Source organism: Anticarsia gemmatalis, chromosome 6, assembly GCF_050436995.1.
Source record: "Anticarsia gemmatalis isolate Benzon Research Colony breed Stoneville strain chromosome 6, ilAntGemm2 primary, whole genome shotgun sequence".
Classification (NCBI taxonomy): domain Eukaryota; kingdom Metazoa; phylum Arthropoda; class Insecta; order Lepidoptera; family Erebidae; genus Anticarsia; species Anticarsia gemmatalis.
The window spans coordinates 4,904,273-4,930,696 of record NC_134750.1 but is presented as its reverse complement, the minus strand read 5'-3'; the positions used below and the strand labels follow the sequence as shown (position 1 = coordinate 4,930,696).

Below are 26,424 nucleotides of genomic sequence, written 5' to 3'. Positions count from 1 at the left end.
GAAGACTTTTAAAGTTTAATAATGGGTATTTGTGTGTTGTGTTTTATCACTTTCAATCAATTTTAAATGAATGAAAAAGACAAAACATTGTATTACTTATCATAGCATACACGCTGTTTATTACTACGACAGTAAATGTAGTTAATAATTATAATTATTTGGTTCTTCGAGTTTGTTTATTCAAAGTATAAATAATGTTAACAATAATTTTATTGATATAAACACCATCACAGTTTGTAACATTCGATAACAAAGTATAACTACAATATCAAATATTCCTTATGTACATAAGTACGAGTATACCAAACTTTAACACACTTAAAAATATAGCAGTCATTTTGAGGCCGTCTTCGTACACCACTGTCTTCTTTACACCTTACAAAACGTTGAAAATCACCATGAATATAGCTTTTACTGAACCAAAATGCGAATATAAGGCTACATTTTAGAGGGCAGAATATGTTTTTAGGGAAGTAAGGCGATTTCGTCTGTTAATTGAGGTATTCCCACTCTACCGGCATGTACTTTTCATATACCATTTTCCGGAGATTTAGTGCAAAAACACCGTCTTTCTTTCGTTAATTTAGTGGCTACTGGTTACTTATGATGCGTGGTCTGTCTACGCATGGGTGGGGGGCTGACTGCGGTCGTCTGCGGCGGTCGAAGCATATCCGTATCTACTTCTCTCTCCTGAACGTCTTCTACATCATTACTACTAGTTTCGGGCGTCGTTACGATCTGCGGTATCGTCCCCGCGGCCAAGTGGGCTTGAGCCGTGATCTTAGCGATCTCCTGATCGATCTTGCCGACCAATTGCTCGATAACGACCGGCCACCGCGCCGCAGGGATCGTGTGGGAAGGCACAAGGCGGGCGTCCGCCATGACCGCTAGCCGCACCGTGTCCGCGTACTGGATCACCGTTAGCGACAGACCTGAAAGGAAAACGAGGGCTCAGATAAAGATAGATAAAGTTTTTCTCAATATATCTGATACGCTCTGTCGGACGATACAAAGGAAGCGGGTGGGAAGTCTAAGTTCAGTAATCAACAGAAATCAACACAACTCGGCGGCAAGTCGAAATCTGTCGGAAAAAGGAGTAGTCACTCACTGATATTAGCTTGCGAGGGTCGCCAGTACACGACGGCGTCGACGTCCTGTCCCCAAAGCGCGCGGCGCGGGCGGGCGACGGGTGGCGCGTCGATCTCCGCGTAGGACAGCGCGTAGCGCCGCGACAGCACGTTGAGCGCCACGCGCAGCAGCGTGGACGGCAGCGCGCGGCTCACGGCGCCCGCGCGCGCCTGCGCCGCCGCGCCCGCCGCCAGCGCACGCTGCCGCGCGCACGCGCGCTGCACGCTCGCCGCCACGCGCCGCGGGCTCGCGCCCAGGCCCAGCCGCAGGCACACCATACCTGCGCCGATATCGACGTTAAGCGTTAATTGTGATTTCGATCCGAAACATCGGTATCGATCGCTACGTATATTTATCGTCACCTCCGGTTTGAGACTTCTTGTAGCTCTTCCCGTTTCCTTCTGCGAAAGTGAAGAGGAAGTCGTCGGGCGCGGCGCGCGCTGTAGCGAGCACGTAGTTGGGAGGGTCGCAGTGGGAGTGCTCGAACAGGGCGCGCACGGACTCGGTCGCCGCGTACAGCGCGATGTCCGTCGACGACACGGCCAAGGCGCGCGCGGCGCGTTCTATCCCCGCCCGAGACACCGGACGAGACCACGCCGTCACCTGGAAATAGACGATTTAACTCAAATTAACTATTATGTACCCATAAATTTACTTCGCTTCTGCTCGATCACGGTGTTCGTCCTTTCGAGTTAAAAAATGAATCAGTGATACCTTTCGTCCGCATAAAGATACCGTCTGCAGCAAGTGCCTCTTCCCGTCGTCGGCACCGACAGTCTCCGTCCACAATCTGGCCGGTGCTCTGTACGTCTCGATCAGGCCTCCGGCCACTTCGTTTAACGCCGCGACACACAGCTGACCCAGTTCGGCGTATTTCCAAGTCAACGTGTCAGGGTGTCGTGCGTGGCCGTACGTTCGTAGTTCATTCAACGCTATGAGTTCGTTACGAGCGCGAATGGGCAGTTTAACGAATAGTTTCAGTGAGGAAAATGCGGCTCCGAACATCAATCCTGGCCATTTGCGTGGGTCTGCTGTTACGAGTGGTGATAGAGCTATCTGAAAAGAAGATAAGATTTAAGCAGTATTCGATTCAGAGTAAAGACTATTAAAATGAATGTTGCTACTTTTGTAGACGGAATAATATAGTGGTCATAGCTACCTTCGGCAACGTTAAATTTCTCCTTTTACATTCACGTTGGACGGCTGTTAAAAAGCTGAACGCGGTAACTGAAACTTCTGAAGTACTCTCCCTTCCATTGGATCTCTTATTTAGCTCTCTGAGTGCACTAACAGCTGATATTAGCACTAATCCAGCGACGTGAAATGCTCCAGGCAAAGTCTTTAGAGCTCGAGGACTTTCTACTGGGTCATATTCTGATACAAACTCGTTCCATGCGTTTGATAAATTCTCGTTCAGTTTCCCCCATAGTTCTGGAATAGCTGATGGAGTCGGGAACAATTTTGTCAAAGGGCTTTGTTGCGTGTATTCAGTCTGTGTCGTCATCCTGTCGCTTGGATTCAATTGCTCCATTAGTAGAAAGTCGCCAATGTTTAAAGATTTTTTGCCAGTCAGTAAGAGATGGTGCACGCGAACTAATACATAGTATTTCGGCTCCGTTGAAATGCAGGGTATAACGATGTACTGCCATGGTGGTTGGTCGCTAGGGAAATATTTTGATACTATGTCGCTCACGTATTCCTATGAAAGAAATACAGATAGTGAGTTTCACAGTTTACCTTAAAATAAACGTAAATCTTAACTGAATTTGAAAAATATTAAGGGTGAGAGTAATTTTTGAAGCAGTCGATTGTTTGTTTAGGAAGTACGTATTTTTGCAGGATTTGCTGACTTTCTGCCGACTAAAATTTGACCGAATGGTCTTTCCAAACGTTATCACAATTTAATGAAGTAATTATTTACTTTGTACACACCTGTATATTGTTTTCTCCAACTGGTCGGCCGCGGTAGACAGCATTTGTGACGACGAAATGGTTCTCGATTCGGAAGGGTACATTAGCGTCCCAGGCGTAGTTGCCCCAGGATGAGACCAACTGGTGTCTTATTCTGGGGAACATGAGGTCGCCATTTCTGTCACGTTTCTCAACCACGTGCTCTATCAAGTGTTGCTTTAGAAGCTCTGCGTCTAATGCGCCTGGAGTGTAAAATACGAAAATAACATATCAATTTGAAGAGAATGTAGCTAACATATTCTTGGTCGATAGTTATTGGTGTCCTTAATAGGAAACCTGGTTTAGTTACAAAAATGTATCTCCATCAAAATCACTTTTTAGTAGCTCGATGCTCTACTTCTATCGACTACTGACAACCGTCTACTGTCTAGCTGCCGAAAAATTTTGCTTGATCATCGGTTCGTACACTTTAAATGTCAAATTCTCGATACTCGAAAGTACCGACTGTATGGAATCGTGCTACAGGTTCCTTGAACGATTTATACATACCTTTAACCGAAAGCAGCACATTAATAATGCCCTGGTTTCTATGTGTGTCGAGTAACGAACGAACTGTGTCCGTTCGAATAAACTCTAGGTCTGGATATCTGCTGGATAGTAGCTTCAGCCATAAGTATCTGCTTATTCGTACCACTGGAAAAGAAACAAAGAAATGAGCACATTTTTTGATAATTAGTGGTTCACAAACGTCTTGTAAATCTTTGAATTGCAATAAGCCTTTGATTGTGTTTATAATAAGCGATGTACCTATGTGCATCCAATTTCTAGGGGCTGTGACTATTTACGTAAAATGTTTATCATATTTCATTAAAATAAGTACCTAAAGAAGCCTTGGTTGTTTGTTAAACAGTAGCTCGATTCTCTACCACTATCGACTATTGTCAAGCGGCTAGAGGATGGCTATCTAGAATCTTTGTATGAAAATCTGATCAGCGCCTCTAACGGGCGTCGTACGAACTGTTTTGGCAGTACATCTCAAATGTCAAACTTCAGAGAGAGAGAGAGAATCAGGCTACAGAAAAATCGATTTTTTATTTTAATTTAAGGACGCCTGAGTATGTAGCGTAATTTTCAATACGCTGTGGGAGCAATGACTTCCTCGGTTGTTTTGAACCATATGTTATTCATGCTTCTTGAACTTACCGACATAAGAGACGGCCAGAACAGGTAGCGCGGAGACAGCGACGCAGAAGGCACAGTATGTGTAGATCTCGTCGGCGATGCGCGAGCGCACACCCTTGCGCGCGGTGCTCATCGCGCACATGTAGCACCCCTTACCTGGAAATACATACATACATCATATCACATTTGTTATAACCGAAGCTGTAGGATGAGGTGTATGAAATACATCGTTTTGATGTTGAATGTTAGTTTCATGTAATAGGACGTAAGCCTATTGCCATTTGCCGGGCACTTTATCAAACTCCGAGCTACTTAACGTAATATAAAAAAGAAAAAGACCAAAATTTCTTTGCCGGATCTTGGTATCGAACCTGAGACCTCGTGAATAGCAGTCGTATACACTTCCAACAAAATATTATTAAGAAGCAATTTTTTCTTTTGTTTGGTATGATAATTACTGTCAAAATTACACACTTAACTCTACGTGCCTTTTAAAACGCATACTTATATATTTTCCTGGAAGTATTTTAGCAATATTATCAATCGTATATGAGTAGCTCTTTGCATGATAAATTACAGCAATGAAATTGCTCTTCAATTTAGCAACTCGATACACAAGTATGATGTATGACGTCGTATTAGTATGTCTAGAATCTAGTGTACAAATTGAAAAGAGATTTGCAAATATTTATCTACTAGTTTCTGTCCGCGACTTCCTCTGCGTGAAAAGACCCCAGGATGAGGTACTATGTGTTACTAGAACTTAAATTTACTACAAGTATAATAAAATTTGGTACACTGATAGCTTATAATCCAGCTTATAGGCTATCAGTGTACCAAATTCCATCAAAATCTGTCTAGTTCCGTTCCGTTCTAGTGTTTTCGTAAGAAACATACATCAATATATCCATGCTCACAAAGTTTCGCATTCAATATTAGTACCTATACCTAATATTAGTAGGATTAGTCGATCTGAAAAGAGACTAGTTACATCTAGTAAATGTTTTGGAGATTAATTTCTCTCCGTTCTTTAAATTACAATTGATATATGTCTCAGTTATGTATCGGTAATTCCTATTTATATGTTATGTTTATATTTAAGTACGTGCGTGTTTAACTTGTGTACAAAACGTGAAGGTTTATGGTCCGTTACGGTCCGATGATTTGTTTCTAAACTCTATGATAAGATCGTTTTATGCATTGAATCGATAATTTAGCAAGATGACTGCAATAATACGTATTTATAAACAATATTATAATTTTATTAAATAAGGATGTAGATTATATTGTTTAATTTTTTGTATGAGAGTAGTAAAGAATTTATATCGGGTATTATTACATACTATAGTGCAATTTGCCGACCTTTGTAATTTAACTGATAACCTAGATGCATACAATTCAATGAAATTCGGGTGGATTTCTTAGTAAATACATTATAGCGATTGTATTGGTGTGAAATCGTATGAAATTATTAGCCTGTGTCGTCGTTACGAAACGATCAATTGTAAACGGTTAAGTACTTGTAGTTTATTTACGTTAACTTGGCTAAGTATGAATGCCTACGATATAGTAAATAGAAGAGTAACTATATTTTGGCCGGCCTTGTGCAGATAAGTGGGTAAATTAGATTCAAATAATGTTAATTTTTTATCGGGTATCTCATTCTCACTTTTCACTCATTAGGTGTACCTAAAATCTTTCTATTGACATTGACACAAGGTTTAAGTACTCCACTTTTAACATAACGCTACATTTTTTATCAAAAAAGCAATGTTAATTTCCTGCCTCCTTTCGTTTCCCTTTGCTTTTTGCTTTGGATGGTATAGCCAATAAACCTCTTGTTTTCTATGTCGATATGAAAATCATCTGTTTCTGGAGATTGATTTTTGAGGCCGATTTATGCTGTTTTTATGATGGAAATTCATTATTTGATCTTATTATGAACCTAGAAAACAGAACAATTAAGTATCATGAAAAAACACAATAAATTATAGATTTCTAAATGTACGCAAATAGATACCTACATGTAGAAACTTTATAACATTAATGCGAGACCGAGCACGCCTTGTTGACCGTCGTTCGTGGCTAACTGAGATATGACACCGGTATCACAACGTTCACTTTCACCCGTCTCTCATTACGGAGAAAGGTTATTTTCATTCACAAAACCTCAAATCTATACCAATATTATAAAATTGTAGAGTTTGTTTGTTTGAACGCGCTTATCTCAGGAAAAGCTGGTGCAAATTGAAAATTCTTTTCCTTTTGGATAGCCTGCTTATCGAGGAAGGCTATACAACATTATGCTACAAACGTAAGGGGCGGAGTTGCAACGAAAAACGTTTCAAAAACGGGGAATATTATGACCAATTCTCGCTTCTGTGACGCAAGCGAAGTTGCGCTGGTCAGCTAGTAAGATGATAAAACAGCCTTTGGCATGGCCGGCATATGGAACTTGAATTACTTTCATAAATAATTGCCAACGAATTAACTCTTTGTATTTCGGTCTTGTTTAGTTTAAGCGAAAGTGTATGTTAATGATGTACTTTTACTAGTTTACGTAATCTGTTGTTGTTTATAAATATCTACGTGTTTGTAGGTATGTGTATTATCAGTCTATAATTATTAAACTAAAGGTCAACGGCCAAGATTAGGGAGTTATGTTTTATCCTAATCTTTGATAATAATAATTTAGGCTTTAGGCTTTAATTGTTTTGGCGCGTTGAGGTATTCTTTTTGTTACTAAGAGCTGTTAAATCTATAACCTAAGTAAACATCCTATTTGTGTCAAAATTATATTCAAGTAATTCTATAAAAGATTTAGTTGGTACCTACGTATTTTTCTCAGCACAATAAAATTCCTTGTTTTGGTAGAGTCTGCCGATGGCTGATTGTTTTAAGTATTTTTAAAATAATTAACGCTGTATTCATAACAAAACCATTGTATGACTTGTTTTGTTTTTTTAATTGCTTTGAGAGAACCGTTTTTATGCAAAATATTTGCATTCTCCTTAATACATTTCCAAGAATATAATTATAAACTTGATGATTTTGTTAGATATATCAATTAAGTATTTCTTAATTTTTTGTTTATAGTCTATCTGAAGTAAAATAAAGATCGCGTGCAAAAATAATTTTTTTACATAAGTTAGTTGTCATTTTGGTACACTTGGGTGGTTATCGGCTACCTAATGTTTAACTATCATACAAATATTGATGTGTTCTGGATCCAAGTGACCTTTAATCGCGGATATAACAACAATAGGTATTAATCATATATCATATTATTGATGTTCAAAACAAAAACATATTGTTAATTTCACTGATCCTATGTGAACCTTCGTAAAATACCCGCCACATTTGCGTAAATATTGATTGAAGTCGGACGTCCAGGCGTCTTGACTCGCCACTATCTGTTGTGACCCTATTGCATGCGATACGTATTATCAACTATCCTTTGTCATTACTAATGTGTAATATCAATATCTAATATAATATAACACTATGCACCGAAGAAAACATCATGTAGAGTCGATTCAACGAAAAGTTCTGATACAATTACTAATTGTTAAATAATTAAGTAGGGGTTTGAAACGTCGGCTTTTGACAAATTTGAATAATTTTATTCACACATTTATAGAACTGATAAAATTAATAATGTTAAGGTCTTCACTGATTTCGCAATATGGAACATTAACCCAATGACTGACATACCACCCAGCCGATATTTCACTGATAACCTATTTATTTCCTTTGACATGGTGACTTTTTTATTTTTAAGGAATAATATATGAACTATAAAATTAATTTTCAAACAGAAATTCGAAAGTTTTTAACAAATAACCGATTCTTTTAAAATGTAGAGATGTAATGATGTAAAAAAAGAAAAGCTCCCACCTTTTATATTGGTCAGCGTCGAGTCATCAAGTGGTGAAGTTGCAGGTTGAAGATCGATGTAGTAGTGGTTTTGAATGTGAACGCGTTTGGCGGGGACGCGGTACCGGTGCGGCGCAGGCGCAAGGCGGCGAGAGACTCCGGCGCGAAGTCGCGAGCCGCCGCTTGCATCACAGCACTTGCCTCGCGCCGCCGCGACAAGACGTGATTCCCGCGCTTATCAAATACTCGTCCAAGGTCCAAATGTAAACACTAACAATGTTCCACTATCCACTACTCATTGTAATGCCAATAATTACTGAAACGAGGTGACTGTGTCGTGAGCTATGGCTTCAGTACAGATAGCAGATTATTATGATACTCTTCAGTATCACTTTACCTAGGCCTAAGTATAAAGTATTACTATTTTGCTCATGTTACATCATTCTTCAAACATTGATTAGCATTTATCTGCTGGTTGTTCCAAAGCAATTTCTTTTACAAATTCCTGTATTTACTGGATTTAAAATGTGTTCCAAAATTGTTTACCATTAGCAGATGATTTTAAGTCTTCTTGAATTTCTGTTAATGTTTGACTTTAAATATAGTACCTATACCATAAGAGTTGAAGGATTTTGATGTAAATAAGATAGTTCTAAGCCTGAAAGTATTTAATTACTTACTTCGATATTTTTTAACACAAGTAAGTAACTACATCATTGTGTTAGATCGGGGAAAAAGTCTTTTCGCATTATAGTATGTATGAACTTGTAATAAAATCTCTTTGGCTTCAAGAATCACAAATGAGTACACGGTTCATTATGTTTCTTTCAGTAAGCTCGTGAGGTACCCAAATATCGAGCTTATTTGTGTAGAGAAAAGATTTTATTACAAGTTCATACATACTATAATGCGAAAAGATTTTTCCCCGACCTAAAATTTTGATAGAGGTCTTCTTAGTTAATAATAAACAATAATGTATAACAGTGTACAATGGAACAGGTGTTAATAAAATACAAAAAGAAAATTAAAATTATTTATTTGAAACAACTTCATTTTTTTAAATTAAATAAACTTTACTAAAGCTAGTGGGCTTAAACTTACATAACTAACGTAGGAAAGCGCAATATAATGGATAGATATAAGTAGCCATAAGTACACAAGTCATTAAACGATTTTCTGTTACAGTACATACATATATTAGGTAATAATCAATTGTTCTAGGTATCAATATAGGATACTTAATGTTAGGCTCTGCACAAGATTATTCATTTTTACTAAATTTTAATATTAAATTACATTAACATTGATTGACAAATGCATTAATATGACATCTGGATATTAAAATGCCTTAAAGCGAGTGATCTTTGTACCTATTTGATACCTACTCGGATCTAAGTAACATTACACAGCAAATAAATAATCGTTAAACCATTGACAAAGTTGTATTTTTGATTATGTGACATACGATATACAAGTACATAATACTTAGTGATTAACGATAGGGAAGATATCATGTCGGTATGTATAAATTAAATATAAGGTCTTACAGCCACTCTTATCACATATTACAGCTTTATTTACTAGTTTGTCTACCATAGAAAATCTAAGATAATTTATCGCCTGTATACAAATTTGTAAATTAAATCTACAAAATTAGTTCCCGTTTAAGGTGATCCACTAACTGTATAATACAGGAGGTCAATATTCGTTTCATTACAACAATAAAATAAAATGCACTAAGCACTCCGGTTAAGAAATATAACAATTTCACGTCAAACAAAATATATCTTAAAAGATGACATTTAAGGATAATAGACGAAAAGATAACATCGATTATAATTTGGCATCGTTCAACTAAACGTAGCTTAAATATTAGCTTTACGATGAGTGGAAATAAATGCGAACAAGCGTAGCTGTAGCGTCTCGCTCAGCTGTCATCAGCTCTGTGACACGCGCTCACACACACTTACACACGCTCCCGGCAGACCGCACACTACCACTCGACACGGTTAAACTAATCAATATTACTGAAGCGGAATATCGTATATGAGTCGGTAGATCGTGTGGGGTCTGCCCAGCGATCGGCTCGTGGAACTGGCTCATAAACATAAAACTTGCATTCATATAGCGCTCGCTTTGACGTGTTTAGTGGAAAGGAATTTCTGTTCGATGGACCTCCTCGGTATGCCGCTGATCTTTTTGGGCGAAGTGTTGCAGTTGATAGAGGAGGGCAGCGACTTGTAGCCGCCGTCGGAGCTGTAGTCGGTGTCGGTGGACTGTCCGAGGCTGGGGCTGTGGCGGTTGACGCTCTCCTTGCTGCTGATCCTGCCGTTGTACAGGTCCCCGTACGACGTGTGGTGCTTGATGAGCGGCGCCTCCTCTATCACCATGTTCTTGGCGATGGTTCGTTCAGTGTTCGTGTACGCGTGGTTGTGGAAGTTCTCGATGGAGCGGGATCTGTTGGTGTACAGGGATCTGCGGTCGGTCTTCTCGCCCACGGACGAATCTCTCTTGATGTACCTTCTGTTGGTGTCGTTGTTGGCGAGTGCTTGCAAGTACCTCGTCCCCACTCGGCTGTTAGTCTTGAGGTGCACGGTGTCCCGTTTGTCTGTCTGTCCGTTCTCGTCTCCGTTATACTGTCCGTTCACTTTTCTCACACCGCACTGGCATTTGTTCACAGTCCCGTTGGTAACAGGTCTCTTAGTCTTTTGTGCTTCACTGTAAGACGGCAGCTTCCTCACGCCAGCTTGTTCATTCCAACTGTGGATATATTAAACATTCGATTTTAATAACAGTTTCAAATTACGTATTTGATGATTGTCGGACAATAAGTGTTTTGTGGAACCAGAGACAAAATACATATGTAGATCGAAACTGCATTGAATACTCAGCATTTAGCACGTAGCGAGTGAAAAACATAAAGATATTCAGAAAGATTAGACGGACACAATAAGTACATTTATAAAAAAATAGCGTCGTGCTTCTTTTTCGGGTATTTTATGAAATCTCACCTTTAAGTTCTGCAGGGGCAGCGTGTAACACAGAGATGTATTTCATAATCAAAGTAAATTACAGATTATAATTAGATATTTCAGTTTGGAACACACCACTACCTACTGTTATACAACACAAAACAACTTTACAATAGTCTAACTGCCTGTACCAAGCCAATTATTCAAACCAATACGTGCCGATAGTGCCGTGCTGTGTTCAAACAAACTCATTGACTATCCATGCTTAGGCACTTGTTATGTCAGTACTAGCACCAATATTCACACTATCACAAACATTCAACCTTTCTTGCACGGTGTTTAATAAAGAGCTCAAGTTCACTACCTTTTGTTCTCAAATTTCACTGTATTTGCGTAAATTAGGAACCAAAAGTAACTTTTATCTTATTCGGGTTAAGAAAGTAGTGCCGTAAGAAGTTGTAGCAATGTTTGGTCAATGACATAATATATTATGATATAGTTACTTACCAATCATCTGATTCAGAGATTGTCATTGTTCAAAAAATGCTAGTTTTCTTGATGCTCTATAGTCTTAATTCGAATAAATAAATAATAGGTTGAGCTTATAAGCCGTTTAGTGGAACACTAGGCACATTACATATTTACAATTTGTGGACTATTTCGTTTACCGCATCAAGGATCATGCAATGTTTGTAGCGATGCGGTCACTTGATGTGTCTGTAGCAGTATTCGTCGATGTCCCTATCGGAGACCAGAAACACGGCATCGATGGCCTCACTCTGGTACAAGAGATGCAGTAAGCACAACACATTGACGGAACACAAGAGGCAAACAGCGAGCAAGCAGTCGATCCACGCTACCTGATCCGACGGACGAACCCTCGTACCCAAGTGGAAACTGCCGCGTCCAATATCCAACATTTTGTGAATTTTCAAAGAAAATCCAATCGGAATTTAAAGCAGCATGTGAGGAAATTAGAACAAAATGAAAATTTCGAAAGGACCTGATGAGAATGTCAAAATTATAAATGAAAGATACATAGATGATTTGTCGGTTTTTCATTACGATGCCAACGCTTAGATGAATACATGAAATCATATGAAAATGCCAGTAAAATATGGGGACAGTGTTAAAGTAATTCTACACATGGAAGTGGGTGCAAATGTCATTTTCTTATTCATGTAGTCTTTGAATACGATGATCCATTTGGACTGGTTGAGATCTGATACTAGAGTTTGACTTTTAGCGACGGTATTCTGTATGAGTGAGTGGCACTGGTCTTTATAATGTGACATGTATGAAGGGATCGATGGTGGTATGTACAATAAGATGATGGATGAGTGCAGTGAACATAAAATGGATTTTATCGAAGCGTAGATAAACCTAAAACAATAAATAATAAAGTAAATGTAATAAATAAATAAAGTAGGTGAGTCTATATAAATAGAAAGTACTGTATGAGATATGAAGCAATAGTGTAACACAGTGTTCGTGGGGAGCGCATTGTTATATTTATTAAGTAACGTTACCTCACTAATCCGGAATTGTCAGAACTCGTTAGCGCCGAACTCATCGGCGGCCGCAACTGGAAAACAAAAATACTTTTAACTTCATGTTGCATTTATATGCTTTAACTAGTTGATCACATAAGAGAGAATGGGTCATCATTTTCCCCGTTTTTGAAACATTTTTCATTGCTACGCCGCTCCTAATGGACGAAACATAATGTTATATTATAGTCTATAGCCTTCCTCAATAAACAGACTATCCAACAGTTTTTTTTAATTCGCATGAATAGTTCTTGAGATCAGCGCTCTTTAGTCTTTGCCTATCCCTATGGGAGGAAGGCTTGATTTAATGTATGTATGTACAAGTACAAATCGTGTAACTGTTTCTTGGTCAGACGTCTCACATGCCTGTGTTCGATGTCTCGTTATAATTTGATCGCGTCATTGAATTTGTGGAATTCAGTGTTTGTTATGAACTGGATGTAAATTCTGGATTTGATTCCAAGGTCTATTTTAATGAGCGATTCAATGAACATCTTCTGTTACTTTATAGCGTAAGTAAGTAACCAAGGCGGGATAATTATTTGGCACCCATATGTAAAGTTTGCTGATAACTAACTGTGATACCGTGACTTTAGTAGTAATTTCTTAACTGACTGATTGATAATCATTACACAGCCTAAACTACAGAAGTAAGAAACATGAAATTTAGACAACGGATGCCTTTTATGATGTAGGAACTCTAAGAAAGGATTTTGTTAGTAATCTACTCCTAAGGGAGTGAAATAGGAAGTAGAAGTTTGTATGGAAGTTCGTGATTTTTCGGAGCTAGAGGCATGAAACTTCATATTTGGGATTTTTGTTTAAAAGAAATAAACACATAGGGGAAGAAGGTTAACTTTTATTTTTCCTTACATTTACACAAGCGGAGCCCCACTAGTTTTTTTTAAGACAACTCTCGCACTAAGAATTGCTCTTGTGTCACGGGAACTTTTGCAAACATACAAACAACGGACACAAAGCACAACCAGATCCGAAACAATAATTTGTGGATCGCACAAATAAATGTCCCGTGTGGGAATCGAACCCACGACCTCCCGACACAGTGGTATCGGCGTGGCGACCTAAACCACTGTGCCACGGAGGCAGTCTTACATATGTACGTCGATAAATAATTAATTTTATACTTTCATTGCTAATATTAATTCGAGAAAGTGTAACAGACCGTTAAGCATTAGTGACTTTCAGTTGAAAATAGTTAATAAGTATATACCCGTTCAGTCTGCGTGGCGACGTTGCAGGTGTCGTCCTGCCGCGGCTCGTGGCTCTCCGCCATGCGTAGCATCTGTTGCTGCAGCACACGCACGAGCCGGTCACGCTCCTCTAACTGACTCTGCAATGTAAAACGTGCATAATTAGTTTGGTCATTGAACTTTCAGTTGTATTTAATAATATTCACAATATATTAAAACTGACCAAATGCGGATTTGACTCGCGCACGAAAAGATTTGTACAATTAAATTATTAGTAAAAACGTATGTTGTAAGCATGGGAGCCGATTATGTTCTTTTAGTATTTGTGCAACAGAAATACGTTATCTGTAAAAAAATAGATACGCAGGCAGACATCGAAGTCACAGTTATAGGTTCCCGTTGTTACACTCTCTGTATTTGACCCAAAACTACCCTGTAGATTAGTGTATATGGATCATGAAACAATAGAGGCATTTTTTTAACATCTATCTCAGTCATTATTTAAGTCTATTTTAGGTTATATCGTATCTAAGCTAGTAGGTCGGTTGATCGTATCTAAGTATCGGGAGACTGTTGTGGGCATTGTATGCTTGTTGGTACATTGGAGACCTTTCCCACTGTTCCTATCTCATCATCAATTCACACAACTTTCAAAGTGACACTGCTCAACAAACACAACGAATACTCATATACTATTTGTTTATTTATAAAACCACTCAATTTACCCTACAACTTAGTAGAGTGCTTGCCACGTTTGCGGCTGGCGAAGGTATACAAAATTGTGACCCACACGCTTATGCAGCTGACGGTGGCCTGTTTGATACAGCTACTTAATTTTGGAAATACACTGATTAATCTATACTAATATAATAAAGCTGAAGAGTTTGTTTGTTTGTTTGAACGCGCTAATCTCAGGAACTACTGGTCCGATTTGAAAAATTCTTTCAATGTTAGATAGCCCATTTATCGAGAAAGGCTAAAGGCTATATAACATCACGCTACGGTCATAAGGAGCGGAGTAGCAACGAAAAATGTTACAAAAACGGGGAAAATTTTGACCCATTCTCTTAGGTGACGCAAGCGAAGTTGCGCGGGTCAGCTAGTCCATTATAATGAAGATAAATCAAGCATCTCTTTACTAAGTTGTCGGACTGTATCTATTTGTCACCAGACCCAAGGTCTGTGTATACTTATTTAAGTATTTATTCTAAATAAATAAATATCACTGGACAACTCACACAAGGTTTAATTTCATTCCAAACTAAGCAGAGAGTGTACTATGGTAACCAAATAACTGATAAACATACGTTTATACTTCTAAATACATACTTATACAGATGTATTAACAACCAGGCACAAACAGATCTTTGATAGTAATTATTAATTACGGGATAGAAAGTGGAATCGGATGTAATTTAACTAGCATTTTCTTGAACTATAAATTTTACTAGACGTCTTGTTAGAATTAATTTTAACATTTATTACTGAGCATATTTCAAGTTCTGTTCCTATTAGGGCAGGACAGAAAACAGGACGTCCTTAATAGTGTTATGCCTTGGTAATGCCATATACTGTAGGTTGTAAGAGGTGACTGTTATTTTCTAAACATGGATAGAAAACAGAAGATTGTATTTTGTTTTCTTAGGATTAAGGCATATCGGCGACGTCTTGCAAAAAGATTAGATGCTAAGTACTCGTACCCGGCGGTCCTGTATGACAAGATGTACGGATGTGAATGAAGCAAGGTAAGTTTGCAAGGATTGTACCAAGTGGCGATCTCTGGTCTCTATCTACGGGAAAAAGGCGTGATTTCATGTATTTATTAATTTATTAATATAATTGTCGTTTTATTTGCTCCAGAATGAATTGAAGCGAGTTTGATTTGAGGTTTTATTATTGTGATAATGGACACTACATACTAGGACAATAACATGTTGTAAGTGTTTTTCCTTATTTGAAAGGGACTGTGGCTTATTGCGTGTTTATTTCATTACAAACGTAGACATATGATGTGTAAAAATAAATTAATGCACGCATTCATTCACTGGGAGCTCAAATCTGAATCACGTTTGTTTGCGCAAAATTAAAATGAAATGATTTATTCATATGCATAGTACGGGATCCCATCCCCACCACCCACCACTAACAAGCGAATTCCCCGCGACTAGCCCCCTACCGACCAGACTCTTCACCAGAACATTATTAACAGCCACGATTGAACTCCAATTTGCTTTAGTTAATCAGAAATAATGAATCGTACACAATAACAAGGAAGGTGGGATATTTTTTGCACAGTTAACACTATCGTAGGATCCTCAAGTAATATGCTACTAATGAGACTTGGCTTCAAGTCAGTCATGGTATCACGAATGTGGGTAATTAAATGGCACGCAACTGCGTATGCAGCTAATAAAAAATGGAAATGATGTTGACTTTGTAGAACACATTAATAGAAAAGACGTTACTTGATAATTGTATTGTTCTAGAAGATAGAAGTTACTACTTTGTTGAAGAGTTCATAGGTAGCAATCTTGATAGCTATCTAGGTAGATGCATTTTGTAAGTTGAAAGAATGTGGCTCTCTTTACAAATTTACCGTTCATCACGGTCTAATGTTGGTAAATTAGGATGTGACCCGGCAGTACGTGCTTGTTCTTTAATTGATAGCTTAGTGCTTAGTTATCGCGATTCTCTACAGTCGGTACGGTCGAGTATTGAAAGTTCGACAGTTAAAATGTACTGCCAAAATAGTTCCCAGGACGCCCGTTTGAGGCGCTTTCATACAAAATTTCTCGATAACGATGACTCGCCCGTTGTCGGTAGTTGATTGTGGTAGAAAATCATGCCAGTCAAAGTTGCAGTTAAATACCACTGTGATTTTAATAAATAGATAAGCTAACAGCATATTAATATTAGCTTTTTGCGGCCTGTTGTATCTTTTAACTTACAAGATATTAGACTCTAGCATCAGACCTTAGTCCTTACACATTTTTTATTACGCGTGAGCTGCTATCACTATATATAGGAAAACGAGTATAATAGGTATATGTATTAAGGGAAAAGTTAGATATACTTACTTGCAGGTAGAGTATCTGTCGGCGCATCTCGGCGCAGGCGTCGGGGTGCAGCGGCGAGGCGGGGGGGCGGCGCCCGTTGCCGCGCGCGGGGCTCTCCGCGCACGCCGCCAGCAACGGGTCGAGAGTTTCGCTCTGCGCACATACACACATAACAAATGTTACTTTGTTGGACAGGAACCCCCCTAAGTCCACTCGTCGGCATTTCTTATTCGTTGTTGAGATATTTTCTATATTTTTTCTACAAGTTCTATGTGGTGGTTTACGAACGCTTAACTCACGGAAGGCAGGTTATGCAGATAGCTTGTTATCTACTTAATTCCGTAATGACGGATTTTTATTTAACTGTATCGTTATTCTTTTGATTTAATGTAATTAATAATGTCTACAAAGTTCGTTTGACTTAAAAACTTTCAGATGTTAAGACCATGTTTACGAAAGCGCTTTGACAAAGTTTTCCAAGGTTTTCAGAGTTTTACGGAGAATCAGTCTCTTTTAGTCATTTATAGTTAGACTTCTACTTGCGACGTATATGACGGTATATGTATATTACTTACCTAAAATAACGAGCTTATAAGCCGAAACATCGGTAACTACCTAAAATTTTATCATCGATTCGTCACTATACCTAGTATAAAAAGTCATTTAATACGAAGAATCCGAAGTAAACAAATAATATCGTCATTAAGTGAAAACGCAAAGCGCCACAACCAAATGCAGTAGCCGTGGTCGTGAGACTTATTGTGTCATGACTGACTGTGTGGTCCCTACCTCCTGGTAGAGACCACACATTACTATCTCACATGTAGCTACTTACAAAGCTATAAGTACACGGTAAATATTTCCTTCTGTTTCTGTCGTGCCAGAGCGTCAGAATAAATACAAACAACACAGTTATTATGCTTAAAGTCATCAGTTACTACACGTTGATGTATGATAACGTTAAGTTTTCACCAAGCGATCGATGGTAGAGTCGCAAACAAATTCGTGGTCGCGCTTAGAACTACAACTTAGACATTAATAACTAGGTTTCATAGACAGATTAATGTTATAAAATCTATTTAACTAGTTAACGGTAACTAGTACTAACTATTGCGGCGTAGACTCGTTGATTGGAAGTTTATTCTACCGGATGTTTCAGTAAGTCGCGGTTTTACTCTTCATTGACTTTAGCGGATCAAGGCCTTTCGCTTTCACAGAATCTAATATTAGTTTATAACCCTTGGATAGTACCCTTTCTGTATATAGCTAAAGTCATTACATGAGCCTTTGAAGAAACTCTTTTAATCCTACTAATATTATACCAATGCGAAAGTACGTGAAAATGTATGTATGAATGGATGTTTGTTACTCTTTCACGCAAATACTAATGAACCGATTACGATGAAATTTGTATATAGGTAGCTGTATGTACCCAGAATAACGCAAAGGCATAACTTTTATCCCCGAGTTACCGAGGGATTTTCACGAGAAGGGTTTCCACGCGGACGAAGTGGCGGGTGGCCTCTAGTAGACTCTAATTCTTAACCTGTTTTCCTCTATTATAGTAGTATAAGTATAAGTAATTTCATATTTATCCTTAATTAAAGATGTTTACATAATTAATTGAATGCTCTCATCTGAAATGGAATGTCGACTATCTTTATATGAACACTTTATGATGAGGTATGAATGTCTAGCAGTTACGGTTGAAGAAACACCTGTGATTGTTAGTCTTTGAGAAATTTTGCAAACTGGAGGCTAAATTTACGATTGTTTTACAATATATTACCAAATCTAGACGCTCATGAAAATTCATTGTTTGTAGGGCTTCTATAGCAACTAACACAAACCTAAACATGTTTTTTATTTGTTTTTGCTTTTAATAAAGATAACTCTCGCAGTAAGAATTAGTCTTGTGTCGCGGAGGCTTTAACAAACATACCAACAACGGACACAAAGTACAACCAGACCCGAAACAACTATATATATAGATCGCACAAATATTTGTTCCGTGTGGGAATCGAACCCACGACCTACCAACGCACTGGTAGAGGTGACGACCACCATAACCGCTGCGCCACAGAGGCAGTCAATTTCTCAAATGTATTTTTGAACGTGGTTGAACTTGAGTACTTATACACAGTTCTATGTCAATGTTTAACTCAACTCATATACCAGTGCATACCAAATGCTTTAATTACCAGTGCAAGTATATTGTGAAATGGTGGCTTTCAGAAAATGTGGAAATGTGGTTTCAGTGTATATTCATACTGTGTTGTTACATGCATTTCTAAGAGCATGGAAAGCATGTACTTTGTGTAAACAAACAGGTCATTGTGAATAGAATTTGCGTCATCATGTGACTTCGAAAGTAACACCCAGTCGCACCAGTTTATTAAACAAACCGAACCTAGTACTTTGTGATATTATGTGGAAATACGTAAAATAAATAAATAACATATATTATTTGCCTTGTAACGATGTATACCTTCGGTACAAGAAGTGAAATTAGGTATAGCTTTCGCGATCAAAAAAGTCTTTAGCCAATAACATAAATTGTGGCCACCTAAACTGCGTCTGGTAAAATATTTCGTTTTTAAATAATTGAGTAACAGGTGCTCGTTAAGTTAATTACTTCGTTCCCTACTGAATAAGAAGGAAACCGTGCGTCAAAGGTGAAGTCATTTAAACCGATATTTTGGCTTGTAACCTCGCCATTACATTGGGAAGTATTTTTTTGGTGTGTATCTTAACATTAGTGCAATAAAGTTGAAGGATAATGCATGTCGAAGCGTTCAAGCGGTAAACTGAGAAACACGTTCACTCCTTAAATAGATAGACGTGCGGTGCGTAATAGCAAAGTGCATCGCATTAGGCCTCATACAGATAAGCTAGTTTTTCAGCCAAATACTGCGATCCAATGACTCTTGCCTTACAAATGTAAGGTATCGCAGCATTTAACCATAAAATAGCTGTACCAACGTCAATATACCTCAGGGTCGTTGTAGTCATTTTATGTTTTAGTTAAATGTGACTTAAAAATGTCAGTTATACTATACTATTTTCAGGTATAAAGAATTTAACTCCGGCCAAGTTGTATTGACGTTTGGTATATTCCGTGCAAGGCATTATTGCGTGGGCGGGTTACTTACACTCATCGAATGATGCTCCTCCCCGGGCTGCGTGCGGCAAACAAGGCGATGCAACCAAATAAACATACATGTTACAACACGCCAAAATAAAATGTGCCAATACAAGCAAATTAATGCCACATTCAAACCATTGTCCAATGAATTGTTACGATAGAATCACTGTGCATATTGCACAGTGACTACACTTTATTTTAAGTTCAGTTAAACGTTATTGTGGAAAGAGAAATTCGTATTACGCCTCAATGGACAGTGGTCACAAAATTATACACAAAAAAGAACATCGAATACTACTAACAAAAAGGTTACTAAATTACTAACTTAAACGAAACTGCAATTCTAATATTGATCAAGGATGACTTTTGATGCAAAAAACACTATTTAATGCTTAGGGAATTTAAAAGCACTAACTCACTGTCAGATTTATATCTACAATAGGTAACTCGTTTAGATATTAATCTGTCAGTTCAACTATTGATATTGTATGTATAGGATGGGAATCGCAGACTGTAAGTATGGGGAGACAGATCTTGTACATATACATGCAACATTCTGTAATAATGAAACTATGTTGTTCACTACAATTATTTTGCTCTACAAAAACTACACTATTAATATTTAAATCGAACATGCTTATATAGTTATAAAAAAACGGACATATAATTTGTTATAATTTACAAGGAAATAACGCTGCAAATAAATAACTATTAGGTAGCAAAATTGTTTAACGTCTGACATCTAAGTAGTTTTAGAGTACGATTATTTTAACAGTTAATGTATATGTAACTTATTATACATTAAAACTTGATGAATTACGAAAAATGTTGTGAATATTTTAACACTGTACCTACAATAACTAAAAGCTATTATCCTCAATCACAGAAAGTATTTCTACGAATGCATTAAGAATCTCTTTACATTGCTAGCCTCTTAAATACATACTATGAAAGTAAAATTTAGCGATTGTTATCTGAGAAAACTACAATTAATGTAAATCGAACACTGATCAGAAACAGTAGCTCTAATGGTTAAGATGTGTGTGAGGTGGAACAAATCATTCAAATTACTAGACACAGTTTCATTTATAACACGAAACCGAGGCACGCACTCAGTCTCCGAATCGCGAACATGAAACTAATATTATGGGGCCAATTGCCATTAAATATTGTGTAACTACTAACTATCTAAGTAAAAAAACCAGAACAACTCCGGTAGAAAAGTATTTTTTTTCTGGTCCCCAAATTATAGCGACTAGGAAGTGGGACGTAACTGTTCTTTAAGTTGACTGCGTACGTAGCTAAAATTTGTTGTTCGCATGAACGTTTGTAGGCGAAATGGAAGGATTTAATAGATTTAAGAATGAGGTAAATATTGAAGTGATTTGGGGCTCTTGATTAAAGGAGGCTCCTGAGGTTAAGATGTGCATATTGATTTTATTATATCAATCAGTATTTTGGAATTTATTTTGGAAGCCGACATCAACATAGTTGGTAGAAAGACTTGGCTGATATATTTTGGAATGTACTTTAATAATGTTGTTGTGTTGGAGTCAGCACTACACTTAATCGCTAAAACACGAACTGTATGCCTGGTAATTTAGGAAGGGATATTCAGGAATAAGGTTCTGGTTGGTTGTTACCGGCTGTGTTGGACTGACCTCCTGTAAGACCCGCTTGAGTTGCAGCAGCAGTGTCTTGATATCGACCACGTCTTGCAGCAGCGTGGCGGGTGCCGGCGCCGGCGACGCACTACCATCGCTGATGCCGGCGTCCGAAGGCGTCTGCGTCCGTGAACGTTGCAGAAGACGCGCTGTGCGAACTGGTAAACTGGCCCTGAGGATAAACAATAGTCAATTTGTAACTCATTTTAACTCCACAATGAATGCCGAAATTTAACGAAGGTTACTTTCGCATCTTGTAAGGTCTCTGTAGAGTCTATTGTATTTCAAAAATGAACCGGCGTACAGATTCTTTACCTACAGTTATTGTGTTATTTAAGAGATACCTGTTACAACGAGTGCTACTATAATTAATTTCAAACATTTAATAAGTCGTACATCCATGCTAACATACAATATTAATTTCTGATCTCCAATCTACCAGCCAACTACTCGATTAAGACAATTTCCGGTTTTGATCTATCAAGCAGATAGTTTTATGTCAGAGGCCTATGTTTATATCAGTCGCTAGTCTTGATCTATCGACAGATTTGATAGAATAAAAACACTATTTCAATCTTGGTTTCATACTTTTCGATAAAATTATCCCACGAGAGCTCTTATCTTAGAAACACTAAACAAACGCGATAAATATAAAATTTTTGCTTTTTATACTTAAGAAATAATGTGCCATATATTCCAAATTGAATAATTTATTCTTGTCGTAATCATAATTCTAGCATTCAACAGCTTTCCCTAAAATTAATAGCATTGTAATGGTTTGTTGATGGCATTTGCAGACGGTCATGACGATGGGCGTGAACGCGGCCCACCTACTCAAATTAATTAGCGAAAATAGGGCGACAGTACAATCGTTACACCACCTGTTTATATAGACAAGTAAATTGTGATAATTAATTAATGTCAACCACCTGTATGTAACATTTAGCTCTGGGTGTAAATAGGACGAAATAAGTTATTGTGGTATACTCCTAGTTGCTACCTCAAATTGTGTCAGAATTAGTATAGGAGTTGTCGCAACAATATCAAATTCACAATAAAATAACGCATCTATTGTGTTAAATGAGTGGGTATTTATGATGTCACTGCTAATTACCGTGTTTGTTTAATTCTATTATTTACTAAGAGGAAATGCAATTCCGTTGATGATGTAAACAATGCTAACGTAAGTACTAGAGTTGCTGCAAGTCTCATGTACAAGTAGAATAGGTTAAATAGAAATCAGATAATTTCTATAAGTAGGTATGATAGATACAGCTGTAGGTCAAGGTTTACTTTCCTGATAAACTGTCACAAAGAGAAAAACGGATGTAGACGAAACATGACGGTTAAATGATAATCACAAACCAATTTTCATTCCGTTTTCTTGGTATCATTATTACCTGCTTGTTAGTATTCCTATAATAAAATGAGTTCAGTTTTATTTTATAAGGAAAAACTAACAATGTCCGCTTACGAAACTATAACCAATAGAGCGTACAATAATGGTATAGAAAACCAAAATAAATCAGGTTTTTTTATAATTAAAACATGATAACCTCGGATAACGTTTTGTTTATGAACACCTGTAACTAATAGACTTAGCCAAAACGTTGCCTCTCCATTGGCCTTGCAATGTTGCTTCGACTACAGAGGCTACTTGGCCTTTTAATGTACACGAAATGGTATTTAAGTACATATTACTCATGCATTGACGAGGTTGTTTTGCTAATAATCACTCTTCCCTCCGTATACAGGTTAATGTAGAGCATATGTTCTATTTAACATTTCGCAGCAAAATTTTATAAACACAACACTCGGGTGTCATAAAAACACTTGTCAGAGTAAGATAACACGGTGTCTCACCTAGCTGATACGATATCGCAGCGATTGTCGATCGAATTATTATTTATTTAAAGATATAAAATGCTTACAAAAACAAAATACGCTCATTCATAATAATAGCAACGTCACTTTCTCTTTAGATTCTAATATAAAATCACACAACGAGCACACGCAATTTTCACGTTTTTAAATATTTTTATTGGCCACCTGTATTGTTTAGCTCTCTGGCTTCGCAAGCTGGGCGCTGGACTGCAGGAGCGTGCGGTAGCGGGTTCCGCGACGTGGAGGTCAGTCTTTTGTCGCCTGGCACCCATGGCGTGGTGCTGGGCGGGCCCGGGCGCGCCGGCCGTCGTGGACGTGGCCGATACTGACCGCATGTCGCGGAGACTTTCACAGCGCGCACGCACGCGGACAACTGAAGTTCGCGCGCGGCTCGCGCTATCGGCGCCGCCACTGCCGCTGACGCCGCACCAGCTCGCCCGGAAAAATCAGATCTCGTGGCGTCGACCCTATCCATTCAAGCCGAACGGATCACAAACATCACGCAGTTTTCTTTTTGTTACACTCTATTTCTATTCGCGCACTATAAGCTTACAAACCGTGTTAAACACGACATAGATTCAATTATGTATTCACTATAAAACTTCCCATAAACTTCAAACATAGCGAGATGATGGATGCGTGAGGCCGCTGACATTTAGTTTGGCAACAGGGGCATGTCAAATGACGCAGCGAGGTGTGTCGGAAAGGGAGAAGACTGAACGAGCGATTCTAATGTCTAAGCCGTCACACTGAACGTCACGCTCGCTGATCGCGCACCGGCACTACAAGCACTTTCTTTTGCACGTGATTATGTTTGTTTTGTGTCATTATACAGGTAGTCACCGTTACGGGCAGGTCAGATTTTATATAGCACATAACCACACACAACACTGTTTCACTAATCACACTGAAGCACTGAAATACTGGACGGAGCTGTGGAGGGCGAATTGTGTGAAAGTTTATTAGACTTATGTCATATAATCTTATAGGTCAGTGTCAATGCCTCGACTGGTTTGTTTGTTTTGTAGAGAGTCGCCGGTCTAGATGCCATCTGCGAGTAAGTTAGTGCGTACTGCGCATGCGTGTGTCCGTTCAATAATCACACGGTCCCAGCTGATTTATTTCTATGTCGCGTCGCCTTAAAATTGTTCTCGGTGAAGATTGCATTCCAATGCAGTAGGTTTCGTAAACAAGACTAATAATGTCACGAAACATTTAACAGCGACAGAAAAATGATCATTCAAAACATTGTGGTAAAAAATAGTGACGTCACTTGCGGTACAGGGCATCCCCTTTAAACAGCGCAGCAAAGGAATAGGTACATAACTCACGTATAGAATCTGAGGGGCGGTAATAGCAGCCAAGTCGTTTGTGTCGGTCACGGTTTGGGTTGGTGACGACAGCAGCCAAGCGAAACGCGATTGTCTAAAACTACCTTAATATACCACAGTTATAGATACATACCAAACACTAAATTCGTATATTTGCCCCAAACAATCGCTACTCAAATTAAAGTAACGTTTTCGTATGTAAAAGTAACTCGTGAATTATGCATAAGAACTCTTTTTCTAAGCAAATATGGTGGTGAGTTATATTACGATCGTAAAAATAATGACTTGGATGCTAAAAGAGATTTTCACGAGAAATATTATTGTTGTTCATTTAATATTAACGATGATTTAATCCTACTAATATCTTACTAATATAATAAATGCGATTTTTTTTGCGAATGTATGTATGGATGTTACTCTTTCACGCAAATACTACTGAGCAGATTACGATGAAATTTGGTATATAGGTAAGGTAGGTAGCTGAGTTCCTGAGGGACCGGGATTTACACGGGAAGGATTTCCACGCGGACGAAGTCGCGGGCGGCCTTTAGTTCGATATAATTATCGTGTTTCGTATTTGATAACGTTTCGAACAAATACAGCATAAGCATACTTTCATGAATTGTGTAAGTTTTTCGTGAAATACGATTTATTCAATTACAATACAGAACGGCACGGATGCAGTCATGAATTATTTATACATGTGTTTTAGGCACATAACGTATGCAAATACATATACAACGCAATATGGAGGGAGCCATGTAATACAAAATGCCTGATCATGCGTGGCATGCGTCCGTTCCTTCGAAATAAGGATACTATTTCACCAGGCTAACAGTTTGTGACTGATTAACAAGTTATACATCGAATATTTTCGCAAATCAAAATATAGCTGAGTATCTTTAAGTTAATGGCGACAAAACGCCTGTATAACAAGTACGCTAACATCAGAGCGTTCTATCATTACTTCTTTAGGCGCTTTAATATTAAAGTCAGCAACAAAAAGTTTGTTTACTAAGTGGTGGTTCTCTTAGTGCTCTCAACACTCTCCACTGAGTTCTCAGCCTAGGGGAACGCCCGCATAAGAACATACGTGCTCAACTAATTATTACTTTCGTTACTCATGCTGGTACTTAACCACGTTAAATGTCTGTTTACAAAACACATTAACCGTTTTCCTTATGAGCAAGGGTCAATAAATGTAACACAACGATGAGTTCACTATGTATTCGATTCAATTTATTATAAAACTCGTTAGTTAGCTTGCAGTGAAATGAAGTCATTCCATTAAGAATTATCAACATTTGCCTACACAATACGCACAGTGTGATCTACACTAATACAGACTTAATTATTACTATTAACGCTGCACATTTGCCCGCATGTTCCCATTTAATTCTGGCTAAATTACACTGCTCGTCTACAATGTAGTAACTGCCTACAGTTCTAGATTGTTCCACAAATAAGGTAATAAAGAAAATAGGAGCCTAAATGAAGTAACGCCAAAGTAAGAA

At 38.1% G+C, this 26,424-nt stretch overlaps 2 protein-coding genes across 6 annotated transcripts in view; both read right to left on the bottom strand.

Moving 5' to 3' along the window:
• Nucleotides 1-87: 87 nt before the first annotated feature.
• On the bottom strand, nucleotides 88-8,336 carry LOC142973562 (uncharacterized). The gene is made up of 9 exons (XM_076115394.1): nucleotides 8,119-8,336; nucleotides 4,243-4,377; nucleotides 3,589-3,732; nucleotides 3,061-3,281; nucleotides 2,288-2,827; nucleotides 1,843-2,184; nucleotides 1,491-1,731; nucleotides 1,109-1,408; nucleotides 88-932 (listed from the first exon to the last, which is right to left on the bottom strand). Exons 2-9 carry the CDS (start codon nucleotides 4,361-4,363, stop codon nucleotides 598-600), a joined length of 2,244 nt encoding a protein of 747 aa, XP_075971509.1. The 5' UTR covers nucleotides 4,364-4,377; nucleotides 8,119-8,336; the 3' UTR covers nucleotides 88-597.
• Nucleotides 8,337-9,116: 780 nt separating this feature from the next.
• Nucleotides 9,117-26,424, bottom strand: part of LOC142973561 (uncharacterized) — a 104,255-nt gene continuing 86,947 nt past the window's right edge. For 3 of the 5 annotated variants that reach the window (XM_076115389.1, XM_076115390.1, XM_076115393.1), the window contains 6 exons: nucleotides 21,693-21,867; nucleotides 20,039-20,065; nucleotides 16,908-17,039; nucleotides 13,851-13,970; nucleotides 12,599-12,654; nucleotides 9,117-10,857 (listed from right to left, as the gene is read on the bottom strand). In XM_076115389.1, coding sequence (XP_075971504.1) covers nucleotides 10,218-10,857; nucleotides 12,599-12,654; nucleotides 13,851-13,970; nucleotides 16,908-17,039; nucleotides 20,039-20,065; nucleotides 21,693-21,867 — 1,150 coding nt within the window. In that variant the 3' untranslated portion in view covers nucleotides 9,117-10,217. Of the gene's footprint in view, nucleotides 10,858-11,108; nucleotides 11,967-12,598; nucleotides 12,655-13,850; nucleotides 13,971-16,907; nucleotides 17,040-20,038; nucleotides 20,066-21,692; nucleotides 21,868-26,424 lie in introns of all 5 variants that reach the window. The other 2 variants (XR_012959512.1, XM_076115392.1) reach the window with 2 other exon arrangements.

What these genes read in the sequence shown, in the direction of transcription:
- LOC142973562 (XM_076115394.1), bottom strand. Translation starts at nt 4,363, where the DNA reads ATGTGCGCGATGAGCACCGCGCGCAAGGGTGTGCGCTCGCGCATCGCC. An exon ending in TGTGCTGCTTTCGGTTAAAG is followed by an intron (nt 3,282 to 3,588) that starts GTATGTATAAAT and finishes TTTACACTCCAG; the next exon opens with GCGCATTAGACGCAGAGCTT. An exon ending in ACCCTCGCAAGCTAATATCA is followed by an intron (nt 933 to 1,108) that starts GTGAGTGACTAC and finishes TTTTCCTTTCAG; the next exon opens with GTCTGTCGCTAACGGTGATC.